The sequence below is a fragment of the Sphaerodactylus townsendi genome, linkage group LG15, assembly GCF_021028975.2.
Source record: "Sphaerodactylus townsendi isolate TG3544 linkage group LG15, MPM_Stown_v2.3, whole genome shotgun sequence".
Lineage (NCBI taxonomy): Eukaryota > Metazoa > Chordata > Lepidosauria > Squamata > Sphaerodactylidae > Sphaerodactylus > Sphaerodactylus townsendi.
Window position 1 is genome coordinate 13,682,034 of NC_059439.1, and position 21,769 is coordinate 13,703,802.

At 46.5% G+C, this 21,769-nt stretch overlaps 1 protein-coding gene across 2 annotated transcripts; it reads left to right on the top strand.

Moving 5' to 3' along the window:
* The first annotated feature begins 606 nt into the window (after positions 1–606).
* Positions 607–21,430, top strand: SP2 (Sp2 transcription factor). Of its 2 annotated transcripts, none has more exons than XM_048517838.1 (7): positions 607–681; positions 10,669–10,745; positions 12,328–13,299; positions 14,726–15,041; positions 16,285–16,459; positions 17,967–18,160; positions 19,808–21,430. In XM_048517838.1, the coding sequence occupies exons 2-7, from the start codon at positions 10,683–10,685 to the stop codon at positions 19,906–19,908; spliced, it is 1,821 nt and encodes a 606-aa protein (XP_048373795.1). In that variant the 5' UTR covers positions 607–681; positions 10,669–10,682; the 3' UTR covers positions 19,909–21,430. The 2 variants fall into 2 exon arrangements, with proteins under 2 accessions (XP_048373795.1, XP_048373794.1); XM_048517837.1 differs by lacking the exon at positions 607–681 and adding an exon at positions 2,635–3,621.
* The last annotated feature ends 339 nt before the right edge of the window (positions 21,431–21,769 follow it).

The window sequence follows — 21,769 nt, forward strand, 5'->3', positions numbered from 1 at the left end:
CTGATGGGAATCGAAGTCCATGAACATCTGGAGGGCCATAGGTTGGAGACCTCTGCCCTACTGTATTCTCCTCTTTCTAGCCTTTCAGAGTTCCAAATTGAAGCCACCATCAGCGCACTGGAACAGGCAAATAAAAAGAGGGCATCTCTGATTTCCTATTGGTTCCGTATCATGTAATTTTTCTCTCTTTCGGCCAACCACAGTCTTCAAAAATAAACCCCACCCCTTCATTAATCTCCGTGTAAGTGCGTGCGTTTCTGTGTTTGTTTGTTTCTTCTCCCTCCCAGGCCCTTGTCCATCAAACAGTGCGTAGGCGTGACAGCGGAATGCCCTGCTCAACTACGGAATGGCCAGATTCCAAGTCAATCTTCACATTCCTTCACGCTATTGGACGCAGTTATGATATCCGTCATTGTCAAAGCCGCTCTTTTTTCTAATTGGCTAAGGCAGACTCATCCGCTAAAGAGCGACGATTGGTGAGAGAAGACGTCCGTCGAGCAGACTGCCGCGACTTAAGGGAAGAATCTGAACTCTGATTGGGCAAACAGTAATAAGACCGTGTAGCGATTGGTCCTTAGGCAGGATACAGGGCGGGCCTTATAGGGCGGTGCCCGGACGGCTGAGGAGGAAGATGGCGCCGTGAGGGGGGTTCCAGCCGCTGCCGCCTCTGCTTCCCAGCCGGTGAGTAAACCTGACGAGGCGGGTTCGGGTATGCGGCGAAGTGGGTGGAGAAACGAGGAGACGGAACCGGGGCGGCGGGGGAAGGAAGAGGAGGCCTTTGTGAGGCGGGGCGGAGGACCCCGAGAGAGGGGGGTTGAGGGCGCGCAAGCGGGGCCGAAGCAACTGGGACCGGAAGGAGGCGGGGCTAACAGGTGAACCCGCCTCCTCCGGGGACCCATAAGAACGAGCAGGCATGGGTTATATGGGGAGGGAGGTAGCAGCTTGTTTGCTGTTTTCGGGGTGCAAAGGGCATGTAGAGGAGGGAATACCCCCCGAAATGGTGACAAGATAGAGCAGGAGGGTGGAGAGGATGATGGTTGATGTTGTTGTCATCTGCTTTGGATTCCCTTTGGGGAGTTAGTGGGGTGTAACGTTCTGCACTTAAGTAAGAGGCATACCTGCTCCCATGGTTCAGTAGAGCAGTTGCTAAAGCCATTGCCCATGGAATTAAAAACGCAATGAGAATGTAGCTGAGAGGCGTGCAGATGATACAGAGGCTGTCTGCGGTGACTGTAAAGCAGGGGTGTTCAGCGATAGGCTGGCAAGGGCTGATGGGAATCGTAGTCCATGGAACATCTGGAGGGTCAGCTGGACACCCCTGATTTGACCCCTTTTTTGGATACACGGTTCATTTGTTTGTATATAAGTATTTGCTAAGTGAGGTAAAAATCAAAGTCAGTGAGAAGAGTAGACCCACTTAGGAAAATTGCTTTCAGCACATGGATGGTCCGTATAAAATACACCCCTGCTGTAAAGAGAAATTGAGGACACTGAGTGCCGAAGGTGGATGCTTTATTTATCAGTGAGAAGTGGGTGGATGGCCTTGGTCTCCGTATCCCGTTTGTTGATTCTCCAGGGCAACAAATTGCCCATTGTGTGCGAAACAGGATGGTGGAATAGGTGGACCACTGTGCTGGACTCTTATATTCTTATGATGTGGAGCTTTGGGGTGGGGATGGTGAAGTCAGGGAAATGCATTTCCATAAGTTTAGACAGTTTTAGTTAGAAGGGATACACACTAGGACTGCTGAACACTAAAGGAGGGGGTGTGTGTGCAATTTTTACCAAAGGATTTCCAAGGCAAGGGACTTCAGACATGGTTGGCCATTTCTGGCTTGTATGTACGTTGAGAGAGATTTGAGAGACCTGTGACTGGCCCAAAATGAAAAAAGCTCCAAAGCCAATTTACTCAGTCTTTACTCAGAGGAAAAGTGCATCAACATCTTAATCATTTTGGTTGGCCTGTTTTCATTCTGTAGTATCCTTGTGATACGCTGACCAGAATTATGCATAATATTGCAAATGAGACTTCTCCATAGCTCCGTACAAAAGCATTACCATATTGGGCTTTTAATTTTCAGTTCCTTTTGTAATAATTTGGAGCATGCAGTTTGCCCATTGTTGCTACTGCACACTTGGTTAGCATTTTTGTTGAGCTTTCCACTGCAATCCCTAAATCTCTTTTAATCTCTATCTCAGCCAGTTTATACCCCATTAGTTTTCATTTAAAGTTTGAATTTTTTTTGTTCTAGTGCACATCTACTGTACTTTCATTTAACATTGAATTTTATTTGCTATGTTTTTGTCCATTTCTCCAATTTAAAGAGATCTTTCTATAGCATTTCACAATGGCTTTGGTTTTCATTATTCTGAATAAATTGGTACTATCCCTGAAAGCAAGTCTTACACTAAATTGTGTAATAGCAAACTGCGGATAACGTGCAGATAACATAGCACTGGTTCCAACAATCATTGTGAGAGTCTACTTTTCCTTGCTTCCATTTTGAGAGTTGTTCATTTTATGCCTGCTTTCTGCAATTTAACCAATTTTAATCAATAAGAGAACATGTTCTCTTATCGATTAAAATTGGTTAAATTGCAGAACATGTTCTCTTATCCATGACTTTACTCAGGAACCTTTGGCTGGACACCTTGTCAAAATTCTTTTGGAAGTCCAGGGATATAATGTTTACCTGATCACCCTTCTCCGCATGCTTGTTAACCTGGTCAAAAAAACCCCTCCCTCCATAAGGTTGGTGAGGCAGGATTTCCCCTTGCAGAAGCCATGCTGACTTTGTTGCTTTGTGTGCTTAATAATACTATCTGTAATAATAATATCTTAGAATAACAGTTCTAATAATTCTGCCTTCAATGACAGTTTACCTGGAACAGATGTTAGGCTAACTGTGCTGTAATTCTCTAGATCCCAGGATGCCAGCCAAAAGCATTTCCACTCTTGTTTCAATCTCCAAGTATCATTGGTCCTTTCTGCACTGCACAAAAAAAATGAACTAGGACAGGGAAAAAAATGTTTGAGGACGAATCCTATCAGTTTTTCCCCCCAAATGCTCTCAGGACATTTTATTTCGGCTCAACCCAGGGTTTTTAGAAAACGGGAAACTAGCAATTCTTTTTCATCAAGATGGGATCAAGTCGTTTCCTGCTTGCTGTGCAGAGAGCAGGAAACATATTATTTTTACCACCAAGTAATCTTGAAGGCTCTTACTTTCATTTTTGCTGATCGCCCCCACCATTTTGTGCTGCTGCAGAGATCACAGAACAGCTCTTCTTCAGCTGGCCATTTGGTGAAGGTTTCCCATGAAGGTTTCCTCTGCTTGCAGCTCATCTGTGCTCGATTTCACTATAAAAAGTACATGAATAAAGTTTGTTTTGCCTGGTAATTGCATGCACGTGTCATTTTTCTTTTTTTGCTTTTTTTTGTTTTGAGGGAGCTGCCTGTGAAGATGCGAGGACACGATACAAGAATCTGCAATACGTGCATATTTCGAGTCGTCATAGCTTTGCAAACAGCTTCCTCAAAACAAAAAGAAACAACATGTTTGGGATTGCCAGGCAAAACAGACTTTATTCATGTACTTTTTACAATGAAATCTCGCACAGGTGAGCTACAAGCAGAGGAAACCTCCATGGGAAACCTTTACCAAATGGTGGGCGGGACGGAGAATCACAAGCGGAGAAAATGGCAGGCACGAGTGAGAGCTAGTGGGCATGGCGGGGGGGGGGGGGGGGGCTGCCTTCCCTAACAACATTTTTTTTTGTCCATACTGTTCAGATTAAAAAAAGTCAAAATGGTTTTTTTAAGGTCTGCTAAATGTTCTATTTGTGTTGTGTAGAAAGGACCATTTAGTGTCTTAACAGGCAGTTCATCAGCTTTCTATGATTCAGTGTCAGTAGTGTTCTATAGAGCATTTATGGTACTTTAAGAGGAACTTTAAGTCCTAGAACATCCACTTTCTGTAACCATGCTAGGACTTCTGTTCTTCTAGATCAGGGGTCGGTAACCTGCGGCTCATGAGCCGCAAGCGGCTCCTTCCTGCTTCTAGTTTGGCTCCCGGCATGGCTGCCCCTTTATGGGGTCTCACGAGCTCCTGCTGGCTTGCGAGGCTTGTCTCGGCGTTGATCAAGTCTCCCTACTTGGCTTCTCCCCTTCCCTCCTCTCCTCTGTGCCAGGAGAACGCTTGTCCGAGGGCGGCCAGGAGGCCCCACCCCAGACTTAGCGGCCCAGTCGCGCCTCCCTGCGAGGAAATGGCGGCCGAAGCACGCTTCCTGGCCACTGCGGTAGCAGACCAGTTGGACCAGGGGCTGGGCAATTGCGCCGCAGCCGGCTGGCTGTGGCACCAGCACATGGCTGGGGGTGGGGACAAGGGAGCCCCAGAGGCCTTTGGGAGGCTATTTAAGGTGGGGCAGGGGTCCGGGGAGAGGGAAGGAGCCGGGACCTGTGGAGGTTGCAAGGAACAGGAAGGGAAGCAGAAGAGGAGAAGAGAGAGGGGAAGGAAGCCGTGAAAGAGACAGAGAAAGCGGCTGAAAGGGGCAGAGGGAGAGATAGAGGAGAGCCACACAGGGAAGGGAGCTGAGAAAGTGGCTGAAGGGTGGAAGGCAGAGACAGAGCAAAAGACAGGAGAGCCAAGCAGGGAAGGAAGCGGAGAAAGTGGCTGAGAGGGGAAAGGCAGAGCAGAAGGCAGGAGAGGGCGAAGACAGGAGAGAGCTGTGGGCTGATAGTGGGAGGAAGTCACCAGCAACCTGTGGCTGAAGTCACATATTTATTTCATATTTATAAAATATATTTATTTTACATGCACTCAGTGCACTAAAACCATGGGGAGGATGGATTTCATCAGCAACACACTATAATTGATTCTAAAACCCCCAATATACACAGTGTTATCTTCATTTTAAATGTCAAAAAGTATTTGCGGCTCCGTGTGGGTTTCTTTTCCATGGAAATCAGGTCCAAATGGCTCTTTGGGTGTTGAAGGTTGCTGATCCCCGTCCTGGATTCTACGATTTCTCCCATGGAGTTGAATTATGTCATCTAAAAATTGGTAGTAATTCTGGGAATCGCCAGGCCCCATCAGAAGAATTGATATCCATAGTGCAGAGACTATTTACACCCACACCCACGTGCTGTTCAGTTGGAACGTATCTTCACTTCATCCCATGTAGAGGTTAATAACCAAACTAGGAGATGTCTTGTGGCCCTGTGTTCAAATAAGCACCCAATTTGGATGTAACTTGGAGTGCCAGATCAGGGTCCCATTGACTGGTCTGCAATTTCATCACATGCAATAGTGTGTATCTGGAGGAAGAACAGCCAAACAGGCCTTTATTGCAGTCAAAGAATTTGGCTTAAATTCTCTCAAGGGATAGATGCTCCTTGTCTGATGGTTCCCTGCTGCAAAGAATGTAGCCCCTTTGAGCGAATGTCATTTTGGTAGATGTAGATACTGGCTTTGGTCTTTTCTGATTTCCTACACTGGAATTGGAAACAGCAGCAAGAAAGAGCCCCCCACCATAGGTAAGTGTCTCAAACAGTCTTTCTGTGGGGGCACGTTTGTTAGGAGCTGAAAATTACCATTGTCTGTTCTGGGACCCTTATTACAAGCATTGCTCTAATCTGTACGTAGGACGTAGACAGGCTTGCTGCATGTCTTTGAGCCTGCTAGTTCTAAATTTTCCCCACCTGAAATATGGAGGGAGGGGGGAGAAGAGAGAGAATGGAGACCAGAGAACCTTTTTACATCTGCTGACCCATATTTCTTTCCATAGCCCCAGGAGAGAAAAGTGTTAAAGAGGTCTAGCATGTTCAAACGCTATTAGGAAGAACTCTGTGTCCTATTTTAATCCATCACAACTTTTCTGTGTCGGTCTTGAGTTCCTTTGGCGGTTTCCAGCCAGAGGTTGAAACCTTAGCCAGAGGCAAGTAGCAGGCATGTTAACCCTGGTCATGTATTCTTAAGGTATTATGGCTCACTTAGGTTCATTCCGCACAACATATTTATAACATCTTGCAATTGTTATAAATGAATTTGTTTTCCATTTAAGGGGAAACAAGTTCATTTATAACAATTACAATGTTATAAATGTGCTGCATGGAATCCACATTAGAACCACAACTGCAACGGAATTAATTTGCCTCTGGCTAGGAAGTTGCCAGTAAATGTCCTTGGTTAACTTGACTGCTAGCAATATTATCGGGTCCTTTCATGCTTCCCTGTCCCCCCCAGCCGATTCCAGTGCCATCTGAAGCAGAGTTGGCACGTTTCTAAATCGAATGGCATCACTGGGTTTAGAAGGGTGTCAAATGGTGGTGTTTGCACAGCGCAAACAAAATACTATTCATTCTGGTCAACAACAAACAGGGCACTGTCTTTGCGTGTGTGGGCGTGTGAAGTGGTATCAAGACATAGCTGATTTACGGCAACCTGGAAGGGTTTTCAAGGCAAGAGAATAATAGAGATGGTTTGCCTTTGCCTTCCTCTACTTAGCAACCCTGGTATTCCTCGGTGGTCTCCCATCCAAGTACTAACCAGGGCCAACCTTGCTTAGTTTCTGAAATCTGACAAGATCCATGCAGCCTAGTTTCACCCAGACAATTGTTCTCCTTGTCTGGTGTGAACTGAACAATACCGCCATAGGTTAAGCAATGGAAAAACATATGTTAGAATACTCTGCCTGTTGGTTGCTTAGTCACAGAGAGACTATTTTAACTGGCTGTCTAATTTTTCCTTACCACTGTGGTTGCTACCATGTTGGTGTCCATGTGTAAGGTCTCAACTTCAGGGTGTTTCATATACCATTCAAGTGATTCCTACCCCACCCCACACTTAAGAACATAAGGAAGAGCCTGCTGGATCAGACCAGAGTCCATCTGGTCCAGCACTCTGCTACTTGCAGTGGCTCACCAGATGCCTTTGGGAGCTCACATGCAGGATGTGAAAGCAATGGCCTTCTGCTGCTGCTCCTAAGCACCTGGTCTGCTAAGGCATTTGCAATCTCAGATCAAGGAGGCTCAAGTTTGGTAGCCATAGATCGACTTCTCCTTCACAAATCTGTCCAAACCCCTTTGAAAGCTATTCAGATTAATGGCCATCACCACCACCTGTGGCACTTGGGAGTTATCTTGCTTGAGTGCTGTGCTGGACAAGCTAGGAGCAAAGGTATGCAAGTTGGTCTTTACACAAAATGTAGCAGCAACTGTGGTGAAAGCCACAGTCATGCCAAGCTGGGTACTTTTAAAGGGACTACTCACTCCTGGTGGGGTTGTGCATTGTGAGAGAAATCTGCTCAGCTATGATGCTTACTCTGAGTTGTCACTCATACATTTTCCCAGCACGCATTTGACCCTGGGAAAATTCATTACCTTTCCACTGGTAAATCTGAGTAAACTTCTAACAGCCCAGCCTGTATGACAAATAGAATTGTAGTCTGCCTGTGACACACACGCTTTTATCCTTCATCATCTCTGAGGAGTCAAGAGTGATGTACGTGTTTCTCCCTTCCGCCACTTTATCCTCATAACAACCCTATAGGGTGGGAGGCTGAATATCGAGCTGAGTGAGTTTCATGGCTGCGTGGAGATTTGAATCCTGGTCTCCACAACTCTAGTCTGGGATGCCAGCCTCTAAGGGTAGAATCATTAAGCTCCTTAGTACAGGCCTGTAGTTTGTGGCTGAGCTGCGGTAACCATTCATTCCCCCCCCCCCCCCAACCAAGCATGGGGAGGTTGAGCTTCACCTGTCTTGCCAGGCCAAGGATGTGCTTTCCTCACTAATGCCTAGCCACTGGGTCACTGCAAAGAAGTCTCTCCCTCTCCCCCTCCCTGCCCACTTCTCTCCATCTCCAAACTTGGCTGAGAAGGAGTATCTTAGCACCGAGCTTAATCATTGGGATTTTGATTTTTTCCTCCTTTTCCATCAGCCAACGATGAGAAAGCCTTTTAAGTTTGCAAAGGGAGAAACCAGCCACAGGAGGCATATCTAGGGAAAATGTAGCTCGGTGCAAAATCTGAGTTTTCCACCCCCCTTCCAGGATGGGCGGCTGCCCTCCCACATCATGACCAAACAATGTTCTTTGCACCAGGTCATCTCAAAGTCACCATCACATTGAAGTCAGTGTATGGACCAGGGGGGGAGGGGAAGGAGGAGGGGCGTGGGGGTGATTTTCCACCCCCCTCCCACGTGACTAAATGGCTGCAGCCCAGGGACATTTGACCCCATATGTCTCCCTGGGTGGTATGTCCCAGCCAGCCACTGTCCACGTGCTGGCAGTGAAGGGAGATCCTGTCTGTTGCACCAGCTAAGAGACCAAGCCCTGAAGGCGGCTTGTTCAAATGATGCTTCAAACACGAACTCATTCGGAAGCCCTGGATCAGCCATTCTCCCTCAGCCTGTGTCTCCCCTCCCCTAGTCTCTACTATGTTGCTGCCTTTAGTAATTACTTGAAGCTGTGTGTATTCATTTGGGAGGGGACTCAACTATTTCAAATCAAAAAAGTTTAAAATATTTGCAAGGTTTGTCTGATATAATCTTCTTGGATCGTTCAGATGTTCACGCATTTGCAGTAGGTGGGATGAGTTTCTCAAGAAAGGTGAGCCGTGCAGGGCGTCCTTCTTTTTACCTTGCCCACTGGAAATCTTCAGAGGGGCAGGGCTCTGCCTCCTGCATATTCACCCGTCATTTCCCCTATCCAAATTTGTCACTGGAACTTCGAGAACTAACAGCTTGCTTCCAAAGCATAGAATATTATGAATAAAACTTTATATTGGGTCTGAGAAATATTGTAGCCAAACTCTTTGCGATGTATATTTTCACCTCATCCCAGGCCACTGGTGCGAATCATCCACTTTCTCCCCTTTTCTTTGATGCTGCAAATGACAGTGGCAAGAAACTTTGTACTTGCTTAGTTTTATTGTAGGGCTGATAAGAGGTCTCTCCACAGGCACACATAAGTTAGGGAACAGTAACTTGCCTGGTTTTTAAATGTAATCCTTCAGGTAATTGATGCAATTATGCAAACATTGTGAAAGGGCAGAACTTGTTTGTGTTTATCTCTTTCTTCCTCCTCCTTCCTGAATGTTATCATTTTTCAGAATGAAATCTAGTCACACCTTGGAAAGAGTGAGCCACTCAAGTCTTTGTAAATAATCACCATGTAGGGAGGGATGTATTGATAATATCCTCAAATGGTCCTTATCAGGACAAGGAAAAACTTCCTAGTCTTCTTAGCTTTCATATTAGACATATGGCCCTTACTTCAGTCAGCTAGACTTTCACTTGTGGGCACTGTTGTCTTTAGCTTTCTTAGCTAGGGCAGACCTTGACAGATTGCATTGTGAGCCTGCCCAAAAATGTAGAAGCCAGACTGATTTTTCAGCCTCCAGGATTTATATTGTGATGACTCTACTTTGTAATTCTTGCTACCACAAAACCTAATCCTCTTAATGGTTTTTTGTGATTTTATTAAAACCATGACAAAAGCATGGCACAACATAAATAAATATGAAAGTAACTGGTAGTCTTCATTACAAAGCTAGCCCCTGACCTAACGTCTCCCTCATTTCTCGTAACTCCATTCTTGCTGTGAAAAGCTCTACTCAATTGACTATTGTAGCTGGCATAGAAAGCTGCTGATCAAGATGTGGATTCATTCAGTTCCATTGAATGATGTAAAGTTAAGTTTACCTAGGTGAACAAACAATGTCAACAACTTTATACGCATTTACTGTTGTCCTACAGCAAAACATTCTGACAGCATTGTAGTTTTCATTGCGAATTTAGAAGAGGCACTGCACTAAAATCCTTGTGAAAATATGAAGCACCACAATGACATTTCAAGTGTTGTGTGCTGTGTGTTGACCTGACTCCTGGAATTAATCAAGCCCTGCCATAGAGTCAACTCTGTCTTCAGTATGCATGGCAGTCCTGAAGATAGTTACATTTTTCCAAGTCTATGGACTCAGTATAACACTGCTTAGGACCACCAGAATATAACACTGCTTAGAAGCATGAGCCCCATGTTATTCTCTTGGGTACATTCATCACAAGGATAGTGGATGGCTTGGCATTGGGAAGGCTGCCAGGGATTGCACCTAGTTGATTGAAATGCATTCCTAGCTCAATGTAGTTGCTACAAAATAAACTGCGGATGATTGCATCTAGGTGATTGAGATGCATTCCTACCTCAATGTAATAACTACAAGATATATGTAACCAGCCTGCTATACGTTACCGTTGCTGTAATGGGACATTCTTCCCTTAATGTGTTCTTTATGGTTTCACATGCTTTGTAGATAACTAGGCTTACCACTGACACCTTCTACTCCCATGGGAAACGGGATGTTTCCGTTGCTCTGTGGGGGCAGGAGGCCAGGTGGCTTTCTCTCTATTTGTTGCTGACCTTGGGGCACCTCGGCTCCGAAGTAACTCTTTCTCACATTCTTTGGAAAAACGGGAGCAGGGGATTGTTCCTGAATAAAGGGGGTAGCAAAAGCCAGGTTTGCCAGAACCGGCTTTCTACAAGCTGGGTGCCTCGTTGCCTTCCAGTGAACGCTGCTGCTCAACAATACAGAGTTGATCAAGGTCCAAAACCTAACATTGGGTTGATGCAGACATCAGAAAACAGTTAATGAAGCTCATCTGTTTCTTGCAGATTCAGAGAACAGTATGGCTGCTACTGCTGCTGTCAGCCCCAGCGAGTATTTGCAGCCTGCTGCTTCAACAGCCCAGGTAAGTCTTTGAAACAAGCCTAATTTGATTGTATTGCTGAAGAAGGAAGCTGTGATTGACCAGAGTGTAGTGTGGGAGACTTGTTTTCTGTTCAGCATACCGCTTGGCCTTGGGAGTGGGCTTAGTGTTTGTTGGGATCGAACTCAGATTGCGAGCAGAGCTTCAACTGCAGTACTGCAGCTGACTACTGCACCATGGAGCTCTAGGCCATAAATTGCTTAGACTGTGGTTAACTCGCTTTTGAGTAGTTTTAGTTTATTTTGTATCATGGGCTTTGAGAATGGCTAGGAAAGTAATTTCGTTGCTTGGTGGTGTTATGACCAGAAAAAAAATTACAACTAATGTCAGTATTTCCACTAAACCCTTCCACGTCACTTCCCTGCTCTAAAAACAATGTGCATTTGATCAGTACCAGCAGGCAGCAGTTTTATGGAGTCAAGACAGCCACAGCTGATTAAGCAGTGCTTTGTTGAGACCAAGTTTAAAATGCTAGAAGGAAGCTTCAGAGGCCCTTTCCGCATGGGCCAATTAAACCGGATAACACCGGTAAAAAACCCAGGTTGGAGGGGAACTTCGCATGGATCCCGATCCTAATGCGAGCATGGAGGAAAACAACCTTGTTCAACTGAGCTTTTCCACCTGGTCAGTTGGGGAGATCATAAGTATTCCATCTACCTTGGCCTCCCATGGGTGCGGAGGGAAAGGTCGGGGTTTGTTGCCATCTGATTTTATCTGAGTTATTGGAACAGTTTTTATTGAATTCAGTTTTATGCTGTTGTATGCCGCCCTGAGCCCTTCGGGGGAGGGCAGGTTACAAATGTGAGTGAGTGAATGAATGAATTACATAGTGCCAAACAATCCGTGTACCACATTTTGCTTCCTTTTGTGTGACATTGATCTGAGAACGGTATGTAACTGTGGAAACTATGGGAATATAGTCTGGAGTTTGACAAATTCCAGGCACCAGGTAGAAATTTCATCATAGTGCCAGTTTTTTTTTTTGTGGTAGTAATAATGAGAAAATATGGTCAAAAGTAACCCTGAAGGTTATGATGTGCGCCAGGCTTCTAAATATTTTGGGCTGCTTCTAGAGCCGAAGAAAATTGATCAGGTATAGATTCCATTGGGAATACTTTTGTTTTAAGGACAAGTCCCACGAATGAGTTGTTTAATCTTGGATGCTTAGATGGGAGCAGCAGTGGCGGAGTGATTAAGAGCAAGTGCACTGTAATCTGGAGAACTGGGTTTGATTCCTTGCTCTGCCACTTGAGCTGTGGAGGCTTATTTGGGGAACCAGATTAGCCTGTGCACTCCAGCACATGCCAGCTGGGTGACCTTGGGCTAGTCACAGTTCTTCAGGGTGTCTGTTGCGGGGGTGGGGAGGAAGAGAAATGAGATTGTAAGTGTCTTTGAGTCTCCTTACAGGACAGGAAAGTGGTGGAGGGGGTATAAATCCAAACTTTTCTTCTTACATTGTTGGGCTTTCTTCTCTCACCACAATGACCCTGGCACCATCTATTTATCCGCCTGACTACCTCTATTACAGTCCTTTTCCTTCCCCATCTTCTTTTCCTCCGTGCAGGATTCTCAGCCATCTCCACTAGCCCTGCTTGCTGCCACATGTAGCAAAATTGGTCCTCCAGCTGTGGAAGCAACTGTCGCCTCTCCGACCCCTCCTCAGCCCGCCCCTCGGAAACTGGTCCCCATCAAGCCCGCTCCCCTCCCATTGAGCTCCAATAAGAACAGCATTGGGATCTTGTCCTCCAAAGGCAACCTCTTCCAGATCCAGGGCTCCCAGTTGGGAACATCCTACCCTGGTGGGCAGCTTGTGTTTACTATCCAGAATCCAACTGTGATCAACAAAGGGGCCCGCTCGCCTGCCAACATCCAGTACCAGGCTGTTCCACAGATCCAGACGGCATCAGGACAGACCATCCAAGTGCAGCAGAACTTGGCCAACCAGATACAGATTATTCCCAGCACCATCACGTCTTCCCCCTCTTCCACCTCTGCCTCCTCTTCCTCCTCTGCTTACAAGCCGGTGCCAATCAAGCCAGCCCCAGCTCACAAGACCCCGCAAGCGTCTGTCCACAACGCAAGTAACGTTGTCAAGTTAACTGGCGCCAGCGGTAACGTCACTCTTACCCTTCCCATGAGTAATCTGGTGAGTGCTGGGGATGCTGGAGCTCAGCCTCAGATTGTCCCAGAGAGCCCCTCAAAGCCAAGCAAGAAAGCCCGGAAGAAAGCGATGTCACCAGCGCAGACGACTGCCATGGCTGTGACGGAGCAAGTGGAGACGGTCTTGATAGAGACCACGGCCGATAACATCATTCAGGCAGGGAACAACCTGTTGATTGTGCAGAGTCCTGGTTCTGGCCAGCCAGCGGTGGTCCAACAGGTGCAAGTGGTCCAGCCCAAACCGGAACAGCAGGTAGTTCAGATCCCCCAGCAAGCTCTGCGGGTTGTCCAGGCGGCTTCGGCCACGCTGCCTCCCGTCCCCCAGAAGTCACCACAGAACTTCCAGATCCAGACGCCTGAGCCAATTCCCACTCAGGTACTTGGGGCTTCAGTTGCAGGTGGGGCGTGGCTTGAATACTGGGCTGGAATGAGATTAAAGAAAAATCCCCCAGTCTTTAATATGTTGTGCATCAATTGGATTATTATTTTTATTATTTCTTTACTTGTATGTCTTTGAGTCTTCACTGCCTTAAAGCAATATTTGTGGTGACTTGAAGACTACTTTATCCTGATCCAATGATTGCAGTCTGTCTGTAGAGACGGGATGCCCAGTGGTGTCTAGGAGCCAGCAGGGTGTAGTGGTTAGGAGCAGGTGGATTCTAATCTGGAGAACCAGGTTTGATTCCCCACTCGTCCACCTGAGTGGCTGAGGCTTATCTGGTGGACCAGATGTGTTTCCGTACTCCTGCATTCCTGCTGGGTGACCTTGGGCCAGTCACAGTTCTCTCTGAACTCTCTCATCCCCACCTTCATCACAAGGTGTCTGTTGTGGGGAGAGGAAGGGAAAGGAGCTTGTAAGCCACATTGAGTCTCCTTACAGAAGAGAAAGGTGGGGGATAAATCCAAACTCTACATTGCTGTGGGGGGATGCATCTCGGTTCACTCTATAGAAAATCAGATTCAGCTGCAGTCTCCCCAGTTCACCACCTTACTACAGCTGTTCCCCCATATGACTTTTGTGCATGTAGAAGAGGAATTTGGATTTCTTCTCCTCTAACTGGAGAAAATTCCTGCATCATAAGCTCAGATACATGATCATATTTCTAGCCCATCCATGGTGGCCTGCTCGTTATTAGTGAAAAAGAGAAAATCAGCCTCTCCCTACATTTTTCACTGCAGCCTGGAAGTCTCGAAAAATAAAGATCGGATGAAGAGATCATCTCGCGTCTGTCTTCTGCCGCATGACATCCCTGCACTTTTCAGTTGCAACCAGATTCTGTATCTTTTCATGGGGAGAGGATCTTCTTCCTCCCGTAACTTCCAACCTGCCGGTTAAAATTTGGTTCATGAGCCCCGCCTTTTAGCCCCCCTGCCTTCAGAGTGAGACAACAGGCAGCCAGCACAAGACCTTTTCAGTGTACCTCATTTACAGCATGTTCTTCTCCTTGAAGCTTGCTGGCCAAAATCTTCCTGATCGCCTAGGACTATTCATTTAGGAGTTAATTACAAAAACAACAACAACAAAGACACAGTTTTAGTCTAGACACTTAAGCTGTCAGTAATCTGTTTTTGTGATCTATATTTTTGTGCTGTGGCTAGGTTTTTAATCTTGGATTCTAATTAATAACCATAATGTTTCATTGCCTTGGGCCAGTGACCTGGAGAGGTGGCAAATTTTTCTATATAAATGATAATGATTCTGGACCATTCACTCAAAAGTAGTTCTCGCTTTTGACTGTGAATACCACCGACATGGGAAATTTCTCCCTCCCTACTCTTTCCTCTCTGTGCTGTCCTTTCAGGTCTATTTCAAGACTCCCTCTGGTGAGCTGCAGACAGTGCTCCTCCAAGACGCCCCAGCAGTTACGGTGGCTCCTTCCCCCACCGCCTCCTCAGCCACGTCATGTAGCAGCCCTGCCCCCCGTGGCTCCCAGGCAGGAGGAAGTACCAAAAAGACGGGGGCTCGGAAGGAGCGTGCCCTGCCAAAGATTGCCCCTGCCGGAGGCATCATCAGCCTCAACGCAGCTCAGCTGGCCGCTGCTGCCCAGGCTATGCAGACGATCAGCATCAATGGGGTGCAAGTTCAAGGTGTTCCCGTCACCATTACCAACACCGGAGGTGGGTGCACAATGTCAGATGTGTAATATGGCGGCCCCATGAGGACGGGAGGTGTAACGCAGCTCCTCCCCCTGCCCCCCCCCCCCCCCGGTGATCTTTAGGCTGCCTGAAATTTGGAAGTCAGCAGGGAAATAAAGGACAAAAGCTGCAGAGATTAGGGGTGTGGGAGAGCCTACAGAGAAGGGCACAGGACAAAAAAGTGTCTGTGTGGTGTACAGTGTAAGCTAATGTTAGGAGGTGTTGCTTGGAAACTAGGGGAATGTTACAGGAAGGTGGCAGTCCCAAACATCCTTGTTAAACCTTACAGAATAGCTTCCAATAAACGTGCTTGGGGTTGCGTTTTTTGTGTCCTGTACACTTCTAGCTGCATGATGTGCTTTTTGTGCCCTGTACACTTCTAGCTGCGTGATGTGTGTAAAGTACCATCAAACTGCAGCCAACTTACAGCGACCCCATAGGGTTTTCAAGGCGAGTGATCAAGCAGAGGTGGTTTGCCATTGCCTTCCTCTGCAGTGTCTTCTTTGGTGGTCTCCTGTCCAAGTACTGACCCTCAAGCTTTACCTGCGTGATGAGATCGGGCTATACTAAACCATTCCACACCTTACTTCTAGCTATATGTACACACAAAAGTTGGGTTCCCTGAATCTTACCTCTCCACTCAGCAAAGGTGGCATTCCTAAGTGGGAGATCTGGGCACTTTACAGGGCAGCTACAAAGTGGAAGGTATTGTTAAACCTCTCACCTGCTTGACCAGGCTGAGCTGTTCACCTGCTTGACCATACATGCCCGGGGACTTGTCCTCCCATGGGAATGTGGCCATAGTTCATCTCAGCCAATGTATTGCTTGTTCCCTTTAACTCTGGGAAATACATGCATGATAACACTGCAGTGTGCTTTCTGGAAGGTGGAGGGGGTGTCGCCTTTCCATGCCAGATGTGCGCACAGCCCTCTTGCGGCATTTTGAGACCACCAGAGTTGGTATGTGTAGCCATAATAGCATTGTGGCGTTGTGTATTGAAGGCTGCATTCTCTTTCCTTCTGAGAGGCATTGAACGAAGTCAGGGGGGTGTAGTGTTGCCACACTTTATTTATTTATTATTTATATTTATATACCGCCCTCCCCAAATCTCCACTTTGAGGTGGAGATGTGTTAAAGGTGGAACTTAATAGAAGAAACCATGTTGTTCTCCTGCCAGATCCGAACAGGCAGTGAGACAGGCCTTCATTATCCCTCTTCTTTCAGGCCAGCAACAGCTGACTGTGCAAAATGTCTCTGGCAACAACCTGACCATCAGCGGCCTGAGCCCCACCCAGATTCAACTACAGATGGAGCAGGCGCTTTCGGGGGACTTACAGCCTGGGGAGAAGAGACGGCGGATGGCATGCACCTGCCCGAACTGCAAGGATGGGGAGAAAAGGTGAGGACTAAGACTTATGGGCCTCCAGAGAGAGGAGAGAAACGAATCCTTCATGTCCCTGTACAGACTGCTGTAGAAACAATATTGGGGTGAAACTTGGGATCCCTTCCACAGAAGTGGCCATGTTCCATGAGTTTGGGCAGTCAGAAGAACCAAAGTAGGAACAGTGATGTGAAGCAAATAACTGCTGGGCAAGATGGTACATCTCCCCCACCCTCAGTCATTTCAATGGAGGACAGCAGTCCCCAGGGTTGTCATTAAGATGTTAGGTCTTGGCACAACAATCAATAAATTGACTCTGGGTGTAAAATCAGAAGCCTTTATTGGGTTGGCAACAAGGACTCAAACTACAGGAAGCCAGTTCTGGGGATCCTGGCTCCTGCAGACACATTTATTCCCCCCTTTTCCCCGCTTGAACACCCTCTCCTATCTTCTCACAGATTAGCAGAACAACAAGGTGTGAAAAGGTTTGTTATGGAGGACTGAGTGTCTCAAGGCCAAAGTGATAGTCTTCTGCCTGAAGCCTTCACCCTCTCTTTCCCCCTTTTGGAGGCTTCAGGCGAGGTTGCCTGGTTAGCTACATTACTAAATGCAGAGATTTAGAACAAAAGGTCCATTAATATATGATAGATAGGTATATGAAGGGATGCCTCCCCTGCCCAGCTGTGCCCTTGAGCCCTGAATGGTCTGACTTCAGGGAGGACAGGTGTCGTTCCTGACATAAGACTGTTGGGATCATTTCCCAAGAATACATGTGAAGCTGTCTTCATTGGCCCATCAGAGTCAGTATTTTCTACTCAGACTGGCAGAAGCTCTCTGGGGTCTCCGGTTGAGGCCTTTCGTGTCACCTACTATCTTATCCTTTAAACTGGAGATGCTGGGGATTTGAACCTGAGACCTTCTGCATCCCAAGCAGAAGCTTTACCATGGAGCCAGTCGCTTACCCAGTACAGCAGAAAATTCCTGGTCTTTGCTAGACTGACCAGTGGATGCTTAAGACTCAAGGCAGCGTTTCTTGAGTTATTGCTGGCTACGTTTCGTAGAACCCAGGTTCCTGTAATCACAGAGTGTGTGTGGTGCATTCTTACTGGTGGTTGCAGAGATCCAGGGATTCTAATCTGGAGAACCGGGTTTGATTCCCCACTCCTCCACCTGAGTGGTAGAGGCTTATCTGGTGAACCAAATGTGTTTCCGCACTCCTACATTCCTTCTGGGTGACCTTAGTTGTTTGGGACTCTCTCATCCCCACCCACCTACCTCACAAGGTGTCTGTTGAGGGGAGAGGAAGGGAAAGGGGCTTGTAAACCGCCTTGAGTTTCCTTACAGGAGAGAAAAGTGGGATATAAATCCAAACTCTTTTTCTTCTTCTTCTAAAGGGGTATTTTTTTTAGCTATAAGAGTCAGTCAGGTTTGCTATCATCAGGCTACCCTGTTATAGTCAACGGCTCTGAGGTCTTCACCTTACCTATGGTTATTTTGCCTTTTTCTCCCTTTTCTTTCCATGCAGGTTGGGGGATCAGGGGAAGAAGAGGCACATCTGCCACGTGCCTGAATGCGGGAAGACCTTCCGCAAGACCTCCCTGCTGCGGGCCCATGTGCGCCTGCATACCGGAGAGCGCCCTTTCATCTGCAACTGGATCTTATGCGGGAAGCGGTTTACACGCAGCGATGAGTTGCAGCGGCACGCACGGACTCATACAGGTCAGTCACATTATTCTCCTTCTCCCGCCCCCCACATCCCTTCTTTTTAGTATTGCCCTAATGATAAATATGTAAGGAAAGCGCTATAAAAACCCTAGTGACTCAAAGTGCATCAATAATGGTGTATTTATATATTAATGTATCATTATAACAATGGTGTACAGCAGCCTAGGGTTGCTGTTGTATTATTTAGGTGAAGAACAGTAGGGGCTGTTTTACAGCCAGGGGCTGTTTTACAGCCAGGGGCTGATGGGAATTATAGTCCATGAACATCTGGAGCACCATAGGTTGGCCACCCCTGCTTCACAGTGTCCTGGTTCCTGCTGAGGTGGTACACTTGTGTCTGCGCTGCTCTACTTCAGCATGCAGTGGTGGCTAACGTGATAGAGCATTGCAACATAGAAGTAGTTCCCTTTGTATGGAATGCGAGCACAACACTTTTTTCCCCTCAATCTACACAGGAACAAAAAACCAAAAACAAATATAAAACACTTTCATGCCACCCCCACATCAGCACAAAACAAGAACTACGAAAAAGGAAAATAACCAAACAATGACTTCCCGCTCTCTCATTATTGAATCCCAATCCATTCTAGGTTCATGCATCTAATTAAAATGAAACACTTTATCATTTCTCATATTCTATTTCAGCCCGCTGTTTTCTTTTGAATCTCAAATCCTGCCATTATTTCTCTTCTACTGTATTTCTTCAATAGGTAGTCCGTAAAAGGTTTCCAGTTTTCTACAAACTTCTCTGAATTAACTGCCCTTTAATAAGATTGTTAGTTTTGCTATTTCTGAATATTCTGTGATCCTCTGCATCCAACCTTCCTTGGTCGGTATTTTTTCCTCTCCAAGCAGCAGTATGCATATACATGAAAAGCAGTCTATACTGATGATCCTGCCTGCCTTCTAAAAATACTTGGTGGTCACCGTATTGGGGACCCCTGCTCTAAGCTAATGATTGTCAGAACCACCTTGTAGCAGTGAACACCATAGGTTGATCATACATTGTGCAAACTTTACTTTTAAAACCTTTATTGGCTTAATAAATACTAAAAAAATACAGCAAGAGAACGACTGTTAAACCACAGATACACAAAGCACAGAATAAAATGTTAAGTAAAAAATTGCTGCTGGCTTTTGATGATTTCCAAAAGGATGTCTGCCACCATCACACAAAAGGAAGGATCTGGATTATCCAGCAAGTAAAGTAGAGGCAGCGTGGTGTAGTGGTTAAGAGCCGGTAGATTCTAATCTGGAGAACTGGGTTTGATTCTCCCACTCCTCCACCTGAGTGGCTGAGGCTTATCTGGTGGACCAGATGTGTCTCTGCTTTCCTGCTGGGTGACCTTGGGCTAGTCACAGTTCCCTCTGAACTCTCTCAGCCCCACCTACCTCACAAGGTGTCTGTTGTGGGGAGAGGAAGGGTAAGGAGCTTGTAAGCCACCTTGAATCTCCTTACAGGAGAGAAAGGTGGGATATAAATCCAAACTCGTCTTCTTCTAAACTAAATAAGTCAGGGAGATCAGTTAAAAATAAAGGAGTAAGACTCACATACTTGGATCTGATTTCCTTGAATCTAGAACAGTGCAAACCTTCCTCTCACATACTCAAGTGCTGCCCTTGATTCTTTTCTCTGGACAGGTGACAAGCGTTTCGAGTGCGCCCAGTGCCAAAAGCGTTTCATTCGAAGTGACCACCTGACGAAGCACTATAAAACTCACCTGGTCACCAAGAACTTATAGGGCTGGATGCAAAAGACGGGGGTGCAGTCCTGAGGGTATCAGTGACCTCATTGCTGTGTGGGGACAAAGGACCGAAAAATCCCCCCCAAGCAACACTCCTGACTGGGAATGTCGGCTTTCCCAGACACCTCTTTGCAAGGAAAGGGAGGAAAGGCCAGTGTGGCTTCCGTTGAAAGCCCCTACCTCCTGGCACAGTCCTTGGAACCATCTCGGAAGGTGCAGCGGGCGGCGTGGCGCCAGTCTGGGATGAAGGAGGAGCAACATCACTTCCAAATGAATCAGCTAAAAGCAGCACAAACTCCAGGAGTGGGCAGGAAAGAGGTTGGGGCAGTAGCAAGGCGGAGCCCTCCCCGCAAAACAATCCTTGGGAGCCCACAAAGCAATTTTTTTACTCCATTGCACCAAAGGACCTGCCTATGTAAGTGATAGTAAAACCAGCTCTCCCACCCCCCACCCTTGTAGTCCCGGCTCCCTCTTCCCGCCCCCATGTGCTTGTGAAGCTTTTAATGGGGGACAGGGATGCCACCTAAAAACGGGGCTGTCTGTATCTTCCCCCAGCACATTCCTACTTTATATTTAAAATTATAAATATAAATATCTATATCTATATATATTTAAAAAGCCTCCTTAGGAAGCCCTGTTTTTTCTACAGAGAACGTTGCCTTATATCCCCCCATTTCCCCGCCCGGTTCCAAATTATGTATTGCGTGCAGGCTTTTAAAAATAAAACGTTTCCTTGACAAAAGAAGGAAACGAAACCTTGCCCTTCCAAATGATGCAAAGGAAATCCAAAGCGCTTGCATCAGCACCAAACACGGGACCCAGTTCCATTTACAGGTCTGCGAATTGGGGCCTTCTCTGCATGTAGCAGGGCTTTGGGGGGGGGGGGGTGCATGGGAAAAGCCCATGTGCAAAAGTCCCCCTTCCCTCCCATGACAGCTCTCACCTGGGGAGAGTCTCCTAGCTCCAGTAGAAGGCACCTCCAAGGCCTGGGGAGGGGAACTCTGTGGGGCATGATAATATATTATTCTGCACAGCTCGGTTTGGCCGCTTGTGCGCAGCAGGCTCTGCGGATCTGTGGGAAGAGAATGCGGCAGTCCAGTGCCAAGTTTTTGTTTTATTTGTGTACTGAAACACATGCATTCTCTTTCCACATCTTCTCTTTATCGGATTTCTTCACCAACCAACCCCCCCCCCTTTTTTTTCTTTTTTTAAAGTCTCTCGATAACAGCCCCTTTCTATGTATTATAGTGTATATTGTATCATAGACTATATATTGCATTGTGTTTCCTACATGTTTCAAAAACATACGGCTTGTTATTTTTGAGCTTTTAAATTAAAAAAAAATCCACTTTATTTTTTAGTTGTAATGGCTTGAAGTATGTTCTTCTTTAATTAAGTGTCAAATCCTTGTTATTTTTTTATTAACAATGTAACTTGGCCAGCTGACGTGAGGCTGGCCCAGGGGAGAAACAATCACATCTCTTGATTAAATAAATTTAGTTGTCAAAAGCAAACGCAACTGGTTCGGGAGTAAAGGATCTTTTTGTTTTGTCAAGTGGGGAGATGGGAGACACAGACTCGTTGAAGGTGGCTCTTCGTTTTGTGGAAGAAATACTTGAGACAAGAAGATGGTGTGTTCCTGCATTGCAGGGGGTTGAACTGGATCACCCTTGGGGTCTCTTCCAACTCTATGATTCTATGGAAACAGGAAAACCCAGCAGGAGGCACCTTTGAGGCTTGGGTGCTACATTGGGAATCACTGCTTTTCATCTAGCCCAGGGGTAGGGAACCTGCGGCTCTCCAGATGTTCAGGAACTACAATTCCCATCAGCCTCTGTCAGCATGGCCAATTGGCCAT

Excerpts from the sequence above, each read along its gene's own strand:
- SP2 (XM_048517837.1), top strand. The coding sequence starts at position 3,465 with ATGCGAGGACACGATACAAGAATCTGCAATACGTGCATATTTCGAGTC. Across the intron at positions 13,300-14,725 it reads CTGAGCCAATTCCCACTCAG|GTCTATTTCAAGACTCCCTC; the intron begins GTACTTGGGGCT and ends CTGTCCTTTCAG. Across the intron at positions 16,460-17,966 it reads TGCAAGGATGGGGAGAAAAG|GTTGGGGGATCAGGGGAAGA; the intron begins GTGAGGACTAAG and ends CTTTCCATGCAG.